The 11,075-nt window shown below is 42.4% G+C and overlaps 1 protein-coding gene across 1 annotated transcript; it reads left to right on the forward strand.

Annotated features, from left to right (window-relative positions):
- The first annotated feature begins 6 nt into the window (after positions 1-6).
- slc2a11a (solute carrier family 2 member 11a) lies at positions 7-10,948 on the forward strand. Its single transcript, XM_036950146.1, has 12 exons — positions 7-169; positions 619-717; positions 977-1,137; positions 2,184-2,308; positions 2,586-2,715; positions 2,920-3,068; positions 3,314-3,501; positions 6,565-6,675; positions 7,106-7,207; positions 8,798-8,873; positions 9,221-9,348; positions 10,186-10,948. The coding sequence occupies exons 1-12, from the start codon at positions 59-61 to the stop codon at positions 10,402-10,404; spliced, it is 1,599 nt and encodes a 532-aa protein (XP_036806041.1). The 5' UTR covers positions 7-58; the 3' UTR covers positions 10,405-10,948.
- The last annotated feature ends 127 nt before the right edge of the window (positions 10,949-11,075 follow it).

Genomic DNA, 11,075 nt, shown 5'->3' on the forward strand with positions numbered 1-11,075 from the left:
TGGGGTTGGGGAGTTCGGTGATGTCCACAGTCCTGCGCTCTGCGTCCTGGCAACCTGTATGATTCAAGGATTTTGCAAAGACTTGAATAGGTCTGCTGTTATATTTCTACTTAAAAATACAAAATATAATTTTCGATTCGCTATGTCGCATGTTGGAGTGGATAAAAAGGTACAGTAATTTTGTTTTTATTTCGTGATAGGCTATATATTTTTTTATGGACCGTGTAATGTAGTTTGGTGTCGCGTTAAACTTATTTTAGCAAAATGCACTTTTCCCCCCATGTGAAAATAATGATAGTCACAAAAATACATTAGAAAAATGTAATATGTGATGTGAACGTGTTTTTTGTTGTTGTTTATTGACATTTATCCATTTAGTCAGACTATTCTGACTTTTGGCATGTTCTTCTTTTCGTGCACTGTTCCCATTGCCTATTTTTCGAATAGTACCTGAAAACATAGGACTGGGGGCATAACACAGTGTTTCTCCTAATTATCTTATGTAAATCAATACTCTGTGGCTAAGTACTGTGCACTATTGTAAATCTCCAATATTTATTAAAGTGAACAACCTATCATTGTTGTTTCTTTTTTATTAATACTTGTTTGTACTGACAGGGCAATGATCTAAACTTGATGTTAATGGTGACGTCATGTGCCATTGGAGGCACTCTTCAGTATGGCTACAACCTTGCCATAATGAACGCACCCACCATAGTAAGGTTATTTTGACACACCTGTGTGTGTGTGTGTGTGTGTTTTTGGACCCCAAGAAGGGTACCTGCTGCTTCTTCTAAAGCTAATGGGTATCCAAATAAACAAATACAATCTGTGTGTGTGTGTGTGTAAGTGTGTGTGTGTGTGTGTGTGTGTGTGTATGTGTGTATGTGTATGTATGCGTGTGTGTATGTGTATGTATGTGTGTGTGCACATGCTCACTTGAGTGTATTTGACCACACTTGACCTTTCCTTTCAGTTCATTCAGAACTTTGTTAACGAGACATTTCGGGAGCGCTGGGACGTGCAGCTGAAGAACTACCAGGTCACTCTGGTCTGGACTTGCATTGTGTCCATCTACTCCCTGGGAGGGCTGGCCGGAGCTCTTATAGCTGGACCCATGAGCATAACCTTTGGAAGGTAATAATGTATTATTGTATATCTGGATCCATGATCATAACCTTTGGAAGGTAATGTCATCAATGTCAAGGCAATGTCAAGGCCCTCACTGAAAAGCTCACTTATGTGCTTTAGAATTCAATATTACCCGGGATCTATCAGTGATATAATGTCTCAAAGAGAAATGTTTAGTGACTGATGAGAAGATTTTCATCTGTTTATGGGTCAGATGTAGAAGGGGGTTGCATCAAAGAGAGCATAGACACAGTGTCTCTGAAGACAGCAAGGCAGTGGAGTCAGTTAATGAACAATGTGGTGGTGTTTATGTTTCTCAAGGCTGAAAGAGCACACTGAACCTTGCAGGCTGGCGCCAGGGCATATATGATATCTGGACAGATAGTAGTATTTGCATAAACGTAATTATAACATCATTACTACAGTATAAGTTAATTGATACTCAAGATTTACTTGGATCTACTCGTCTCCACTATATTCTACTCTACTAGTCTCCACTCTACTCTACTGTATTCATCTCCACTTTACTCTATTCTTCTCCACTGTATTCTACTCTACTAGTCTCCACTACTTTATTAATCTCCACTCTATTCTACTATACTCAATTCCACTCAACTCTACATGTCTCCACTCTATTCTATTATACTCTACACTACACTACTAAATTCTACTCTACACTACTCTATTAAATTGTACTATACTCTACACTGCTCTACTATATTCTACTTTACTCTACACTCCACTTCTCTACTAAATTCTACTCTACTCGTCTTCACTCTATTCTACTCGTCTCCACTCTATTCTACTCTACTTGTCTCTACTCTACTTTATTTTACTCTATAATACTCTACTAAATTCTACTCTACTCATCTCTACTCTATTCTACTTGTCTCTACTCTATTCTGCTCTACTGTACTCTACTCTACTAAATTCTACTCTACAATACTCTACTAAATCTACTCGTCTCCACTCTATTCTACTAAATTCGACTCTACTCTACACTACTCCACTATATTCTACTCTACTCTAAACCCCTTGTGTTGCTCCCACAGGAAGAAGACTATGCTGTTGAATAATATCTTCTTGATGCTGAGTTCACTCCTAGCGTTGACCAGCAGAGCTGCCAAGTCTTTTGAGATGATCATCATCTCCAGGGTCCTGGTTGGAATCAATGCTGGTATCTACTGTATATTCAACCAGAGGGTTCTCAAATGGGGGTTCTCATGTCATCAAACCATGCTCATTGTGCAACTGACTGCATTACTTGTACGTTGTGTATAGAGAAAAAAAGTGTAATACTGGTTGTATGTTTGTTGCTGTCTTAGGTCTTTAAATGTCAATGACATGTAAAGTGTAGATATAGATAAGACAAGCAGCTGTACAATTACAGTATTATGTTTGATGCAAGAAACTGAAACCACAGACAGTAGAGAAATGATCCACTCCTTTCACAGGGATCAGTATGAATGTGCAACCCATGTATTTTGGTGAGAGTGCTCCCAAGCACCTGCGAGGGGCTGCTTCCTTGTCGTCAGCCATCTTCACAGCGTTTGGAGTGGTGTTAGGACAGGTCGTGGGCCTCAGGTAGGCAACATACAACACACCGACACATAAGACAAACATCCAAGCAGAGCATTCAGAGGCTACCAAATAAGCCTGCAATTTAGTGTTACTTACACATAAATCTAGCACTACAATGGATTGTGTGATTTGTTTGGGGAAATAATTGCAGTTGTAAACTTTGTTTTAATTAAGTCAGTATTTCATTTGATGGTGTCATGTTTCCAGGGAGATCTTGGGCAGTGAGCCCTGTTGGCAATACCTACTGGCCAGTAATGCCATCCCAGGCCTCATCCAGCTCCTCACTCTCCCCTGGTTCCCAGAAAGCCCTCGATACCTCCTCATAGACCGGGGGGACAAGGAAGCCTGTATCAATGGTAGGTAGGGGGAGAGCCAAATCATGGTCCACGTTGTTCTGTTCCTCTTGTATGTGAGTTAGGGAGATATACAGTAAAAGCATGAGCAGGTTCTGTGGATGTTCATTGTGCCGCCTCTGCGTCAGCAGGGAGGGGTAGTCTTTAAATCTTATATGTGCATCTGTGTACTTTGCAATCATTTGAATTTCCGAAATCCATTTTGCCCGTCCACGTGTATGTGTCTGTGTGTGCCGTGCGTGTGTTAGCTCTGAGGCGTCTGCGTGGCTGTGAGGTCCAGAGATCAGAGCTGGATGAGATCCTCCAGGAGCAGGCTGAGGCTAAAGGCCTGAGGCCCAGCAGACCCTGGGAGCTGTTCGCTGACCGTAATGTGCGCTGGCAGGTGATCTCTATCATCACTCTCAGCAGCGCCATGCAACTCTGTGGCAACGACTCCGTGAGTTACTACAAAAACTTGTGAATTAGAACTAAAACGTAGAATTTTAAATAACTGTGTTTTTCAACAGGGAACTTAATTTCTAGTGGATTAAGTAGGCCACATGTGTCGCATAAAATCACAAATAATATCTGTGGTGAATGATGATGCAATGTCCTTTTATTATTAATTGACCCTCTTACAAATGATGTAACAAGCAGACTCCTGCCAGCAGACTTCTATTGTTATTGTAAGTATGGTTTCTCCCCACAGTTACTGGGTTTCTCAGATGTTTGGTTTTGAGTAAGCAGGGTTTTGGTTCTCTCTGGTCCTGGGGTTTCTGACTGAGAACTCTCTCTCTAGGATCAAAGTTACCTACCTCTAAAGAACACCATTGTTCTGACAGTAGAACATACCCAGCTCAGACACAATTTTGGCCACAGTGTTGCTGACCCCTCCTTCTCACAGCAAACTTGATTAGAAATGTGATATCAGCTATCAATATTTCATACTGTGCGTAGACGGGTTTACATTTCCTTGTTAAAAATGCATGCTGGTGATGATGACATGTGGTTGTACTTTACAGTTGTAATGCTGCGGGAGTTAGGGAGGAGTACATAACTTAAGGTTACTTTAGTAACGCCACGTCTCTGATAATAGAGTGGGGTGTCTCACATTGGGATTCGCTGGGATAAGGGGTGTGCCAGCGCGTCCACCCCTGGTGGTGCGTCTCCTGCCAGCGCAAAGAACAGAGGGCAGTGTGCGTCTTTTGTGCAACGGCAAGAGATCTACACTGGCTCCAACGTATCTCTCACAGATCTGGTTCTCCACTGAGAAGAGGTGTGCGCTGCTCCACATAATAATATTTGAAAAAGGAACCTGTACAGCTGCAGAGAGTGAGGGCCATACTGGCGTTTTGATGTATGCTAGCACAGTGGTATTGTCTGTCCTGACTAGGATGTAACAATTTGGAAAGAGAAGGCAGAAAGTGTTTCGGAGATAGGAACACTGTGTCATCAGTTTCAGGGTAGTTTATGTGAGCAGGGCGGAGCTGTGGGGACCACAACCTGTTTAACCACTCTTATCTTTGTGAACTGCGCCCACCCCCCCCACACCCTGTCCATCTGATAGTGTAGCCCGGAATGAGAGAGAATCCAGTCTGACACCCAGGTATCCTATTATATGTGTGGGCACCCCCCCCCCCCCCCCCCCCCCCAATAAGTACAGGCAGTAGCAGCCGAGTTGGCACTCTGCCGCCGTTATAGCTCTGATTGCCCATTTGCTCTATAGAGAGGAGACGTCCTGCTCTAGTATGCAAGCTGAGTCGCCACTTGCCAGAATTCCATTGAAAGCGAGTGGTTTCGTAGCAAACTGCAGTCTGTACCCCTCTGTAACTGTGGACATGACCCAGGGCTGGAATATGCATGCACGCCAGTTCTCTGCTCTTGTGACGAGTTGATGACTCACTCTCTGGCGGCGCAATGGGGAGTTGCCCTTTTATTGTATTTTTTAACTTACCAAGACGCTTGGATGCAACAGAGACTTTTATTACAAAGGGAAGTGTTGAGACACTGGGTGGGGATTGAAAATGTGTCTTCTTACCTCAGCTACTAGAACCCTAGGTCGGTCGCCCCTTCTTCCCCCCAAGGGAATCAGCGGGCGGGACTTTGTTGGGGCTGTGAGGAGCCCTGGAGAGGGGATGCTCTACATAGTTTTCGTCCTTGGCAACTCCTTACAATGCACGCACACAGGACTCGGGGTTAGTGAGCATGGACATAGGTTTTGCTGGACGAGAGGAGGAAGCTAGCAATTCTACCATTTGGGCAGGTATGAAGACCTAGTAGAGGTGAGCTGGATTTTCAGCGAGCTAACCAAGTAGCTTAGCTTTGCAGCGTGAGCTAACCAAGTCTCAGTAAGGAAAAGGAAAGGGGGATACCTAGTCAGTTGTACAACTGACATGTATCTTCCGCATTTAACCCAACCCCTCTGAATCAGAGAGGTGTGGGGGGCTGCCTTAATCGACATCCATGTCTTTGACACCCGAGGAACAGTGGGGGTGCGGGGGGCTGCCTTAATCGACATCCATGTCTTTGACACCCGGGGAACCTTACCTTGCTCATGGGCAGAAAGACAGATTTTTGCCTTGTCAGCTCGGGGATTTGATCCAGCAACCTTTCGGTTATTGGCCCAACGCTCTAACCAGTAGGCTACCTGCAGTAACTAGGCGTGTGACGCTAGCTACCACCGGATACTTGGAGCAAGTATTCTACTCAAAGCAAAAACTTAACTTTTGGACAGTACTCAAAACTAGAGACGAGAAGCTGAGGTCCTACGTTCGGCAGCGTAAAGCTCACGGTTCATTGGAGAACAGTTAAGCAGGGAGACAGGGATCAAGTCGTGCTGAGGAGAGCTTAGAGGGGGAGAATGACCAGAGGGCGGGTCCGTGGCAACTTATAATGAGTAGGGTCTCTCCTCATTCACTACGTGACCTGTCTCTCTGCGACAAACATCGTGAGATTGGACCTTCTGTAGTGATTTGCTTATCCAGCGAATCCCAATGTGAGACACCAAACGATTATTTGAAAGGGAGCGTGTTGTTTTGTATTTCAGATAGGGTTTAATGAAGCGGTGTAGTCAGTCCAAGGCCATGCCAAGTTAATAGTGCTGCGGCAGTCTCCTAGTTGCCTTCATGCTACATCTCACAGTCCCTAACTGACGACTGTGTAATTACAGTACCTTTCTTTCTTCAGGGGATTATTTAGACCAGGGGGCTGGCAGCTGGAAGCCTTAGGGAGAGAGCTGACTGGGTATTAGAGCAGTAATATGCTAAACGCTTTGCGGCTGAATCAGCTTATCAACAACACAATTTCAATTCGGTCATTCGATGTAATGATTTGAAATGCTCAGTCAGTCTGTCAGTACTCTGTCAGTACATGATCAGGACGGGACTCACTTTATGAAAAACGATAGAAAAAGCATCGTTTTATTCAAAAATCATCATAACTGAAACAGCAGCCACTGTACTCTGTCAGGATGCTTACTGTATGTACAGTGTATGTGATGTTCTCTTTTTCACTCCAACAGATCTACTTCTATGCATACTATGTGTTTAAAGAGTCCGGGATCTCTCCGGATATGATCCAGTATATCACCATATGCACGGGTACATGTGAATTCACAGCCTGTATAATATGTGTGAGTATTCCTGAGTAATAATGTGGCTGTTGTGTAACTATTGGTAACTAACTAACCACCCCAGAGGCAAGTAGGGATTGTTTTACCCCTGTCTCTCTCTCTCTCTCTCTCTCTCTCTCTCTCTTATTCTTGTTCTTGTTAAATCCTTAATCCAGACCTTTGAAAAAGTTGCTCTGTAAGAAAAGTTACATTTTAAAATTGTTCCTGCATTCTGAGAGCTGTTAAAGTGCTTTTCTAGGCATTCTGTTTGGATTATAAATTTTTTTTTAGAATGTATTTTCACACAAGGCAACAAAAAAAAAAATGCTCACCTCAGGGTAACCAGAGACGTAAAAGAAGATGAAACATCTCTCTTTTGCGTCTACTGCTAACCTCAGGGCTGAAAATGACATGATTTTAATATACATTGTAATGTTTGCATCCTCCTCAGAACCTGCTGATTGAGCGACAGGGCAGGAAGATTCTTTTGATGGGAGGCTACGTTTTAATGACGGTCTGGGCCATTGTCTTCACTATAGCTCTGTGTTTTGAGGTATTCTATCTTCTTATGTCATCCTCTTCCCCTGTCAATGTAAGAAGATAAAAGTGCGAGTGGAAATCAAAAGGTGATCTGAAACTAGATGATGGAGATACGTGGCTGAAATGCCATGTCCTAGTCATGTCCTAGTCTCTAATCTCATTGGTTTTATTAACCTTTGGGACTCTATAACTTCTGAAGTGCGAACGTACTCATCCTAATGGAAGGACAGCAGTCTGACATGGTGCATCTGCGTCGCAGTCACGCTTGGGTTGCTGTGTACCAGGCAGAAAAGTAAACATACCCTTTTGAACCCCCTGTTCCTCTTCATGTTGTGACAACACATCACTCTATCCACTAGGAGGGGTGATTCTACGTTGTGCTTTGCATGTGTCGGTGCAGTGGGTGGTTGGATAGGTGTAGTCAGGTACAGTTGTAGGATCTTAATTTGATCACTCTTCTGTTGCTGAGAATTTTTCTGCATGGCAGAAAATGCAAACTTGTAGTGTATTCAAAGGTTTAAAAAGGCTTCGAGAGTTTGTAATTTCCACGTTAAAAGGTCAGGCTTGATTTGCCCTAATGGAAAATGTATCAAATCCCTACAAAAAATGATAATCCACATCATAATTCACATTTCCTCTTGCTGCAGTATTATTTCCCTGCTGTAGCAAACTGGCTCAATTCAGATTCTAAATCTGTAAGGCGACAGGACACTCTTAAAAAGCCCACTCAATCAGTGGTATTATGTGGTGCTCATTTGAATTAATATCGATTTAGCTCAATTATTTTTGGTCCTCAGCCTTTGGTCTGCAAGAAAGTCAGATGTTTTCAATTTTACTGATATTGATTCAGCAAGATAGAACTGAGTTGTCAGGAAAATTACTTTATTTTTTATATATATATTTTAACTTGGCGTTAGCATCGAATAGCCCCCGTGATATGCAACCTTTCAGGGAAGTTAGGAACCAATATACACAGGCAGTTAGGAAAGCTAAGGCTAGCTTTTTCAAGCAGAAATTTGCATCCTGTAGCACAAAATCAAAAAGTTATGGGACACTGTAAAGTTCATGGAGAATCTGACCACCTCCTCCCAGCTGCCCACTGCACTGCTAGGAAACACTGTCACCACCGATAAATCCACTATAATTGAGAATTTCAATAAGTATTTTTCTACAGCTGGCCATGCTTTCCACCTGGCTACCCCTACTCCTATCTTGCTCCTTTGCACCCCAGTATCTCTACTTGCACATTCATCTTCTGCACATCTACCATTCCAGTGTTTAATTGCTATATTGTAATTACTTCACCACTATGGCCTATTTATTGCCTCACCTACCTTATCCCACCTCATTTGCACACACTGCATATATACTTTTTCTACTGTATTATTGACTGTATGTTTGTTTATTCCATGTGTAACTCTGTGTTGTTGTATGTGTCGAACTGCTTTGCTTTAATTTGGCCAGGTCGCAGTTGTAAATGAGAACTTGTTCTCAACTAACCTACCTGGTTAAATAAAGGTGAAATAAAAAATAAAATACAAATAAACTTGTTAAATCATCTATTTTTGACTTGATAACTAAGTTCTTTGTTTTACTGTAACAGCACAAGGTGGAGTGGATGCCCTACTTGAGTATGGCCTGTATCTTCACCTATATACTCAGCTTTGGCATGGGCCCAGGTGAGCCAGTCTCTTCCTTTCAATAGCTTTAATATTAATATTTAGCGTTAATATTATTAGACCAGTCAGTTAGAAATACTAGCTAATATTGAAGGGAATTACATTGGCATTTGAGTATTTTATCCTACACACTACAGAGTATCCAACAGAGCTGCAGCTGACAGTTTGTTGATAGTTTGAGCATCTGTAGATCATATATAAGGGTCTGTGCAAATAAACTGTGATTTCATTTCATTTCAATTATGGCTGTAAGGATGACAAATGTATTTTTCCTTGGGGATGAATAAAGTACACTCATCTCATTATTGATCGGTATTGGTAAGGTCTGTGTTTATCTTTGCCTACAGCTGGAGTGACAGGGGTCCTCCCTACAGAGATCTTTAGCCAGACTGCCCGTCCAGCAGCCTACATGATAGCTGGCTCAATGATGTGGATCAACCTTTTCATTATGGGGATGATCTTTCCGTTCCTGGTGGTGGGTGAAAAACACACACACACAAACGGCTCCCGAGTGGCGCAGCGGTCTAAGGCACTGCATCTCAGTGCTAGAGACGTCACTACAGACCCTGGTTCGATTCCAGGCTGTATCACAACCGGCCGTGATTGGGAGTTCCTTAGGGCGGCACACAATTGGCCCAGCGTCGTCCGGGTTAGGGTTTGGCTGGGGTAGGCCGTCATTGTAAATAAGAATTTGTTTTTAACTGACTTCACTGGTTAAATAAATAAAAACGCTCACACAAACACAGGGTCATTCTACTAAACGAGTGCCTTTTGCGTCACTTTGATAGAAGTAGAAATTGTGCAAAAATATTGCATTTTAAAAGCTTGTTATATCAAATAAGTGCCGTTTCAAATAGACCACATGGAAAAATCTATAAATTAACCCTGTTAACAATAAATACAATAGACAAGACAGAAATGTTTTAACAATAAAAACATTTGGGTGAAGCTTGCATTCAATTGCCCCTCTCTGTTGCACACAACAAGCTTCCATTCCCCCTGTCACAAGGGGATTTATGTATGATTTAAGATGAAGTCGTCAACCCTGTTACGGTCAACCCTGTTACGGTCAACCCTGTTACTTTAGTAGGCACTTACTATAGTCATTTTGTAACTGAATCTCTTGAGATGGGAAAACATGTTTTTATTAAGTTGAAAATTTTAACAAAATCCAATACTCAAAAGGCAAGTAATTGGCAGAACGACCCCCCCCCCCCCCCCCCCCCCCCCCCCGCCCTCCTCACACACACACACACACAAACGCATACAAACACACACACAGACTCATTTTTGTTGTTCTTTCTCTCTGCAGAGTGAGCTGGGTGAGTTCTGCTTCGTCCCATTTGCTGCTGTCTGTTTCCTGTCTGCTCTGTTCGTGGGCCTGGTTCTGCCTGAGACCAAAGGGAAGACCCTCTCAGCCATCGCCAACGAGTTCCACAAGCTCAACTACAGGGGCCAGGACAAGCAGGGTCTACCTGCCCCACAGGCACAGTATCAGCTGGGAGAGGTCTGCCACTCCACTGCCCTGTAGGCCTGCTCTCCTACCTATGACCTACGACTTCTACCATTGACCACAGTACTATTTATGGTTAATGAATTAACCTTAATTAACCGGGAGATCCAATTGAGGTCAGAATACCTTTTTCCCACAGGAAACCAGGTTTTCCGTCGTCTTGGGTTTGGAAAAAGCATGCAAAGATGGTGTATTCCATCAGTGTATATGGGTGAATCCCATATACACTGATCAGTGAAGTTATGTTTTTATTTTATTTTATTTTTTTAGGACCAATATTTACAAATCCCTGTGAGCCTGTTCATGCCGTATCAATCACATATTGCCTTGTGATGAAAATGAAGAAAGTCTATTCAAATCAAATTTGGATGATTTATTTATTTTTGCTGTCCAAGTCAAATGCAAAGTTCAACTGCTGTTACATGTGTCATAGGGTTATCATACAGATATGGTGGATGATATTGTAATAAGGTAAAGCCAAAGATATCTAAGCTACTGTATGTGGTGAGAGTATTATACTGTCTTTATAGATCATTTCATTTCAAATGATATTATCAAATAATCAACTTGTTTTGAACAGTATGTCATATATTTCATTGTTTGGAATAGATTGTGATCATAAACAAATAAGACCATGTATTGTATCTATGTGAAATACAGTGCCTTCGGAAAGTATTCAGACCCCTTGA

Source organism: Oncorhynchus mykiss, chromosome 17 (assembly GCF_013265735.2).
Source record: "Oncorhynchus mykiss isolate Arlee chromosome 17, USDA_OmykA_1.1, whole genome shotgun sequence".
In the NCBI taxonomy this organism is placed as follows: Eukaryota; Metazoa; Chordata; class Actinopteri; order Salmoniformes; family Salmonidae; genus Oncorhynchus; species Oncorhynchus mykiss.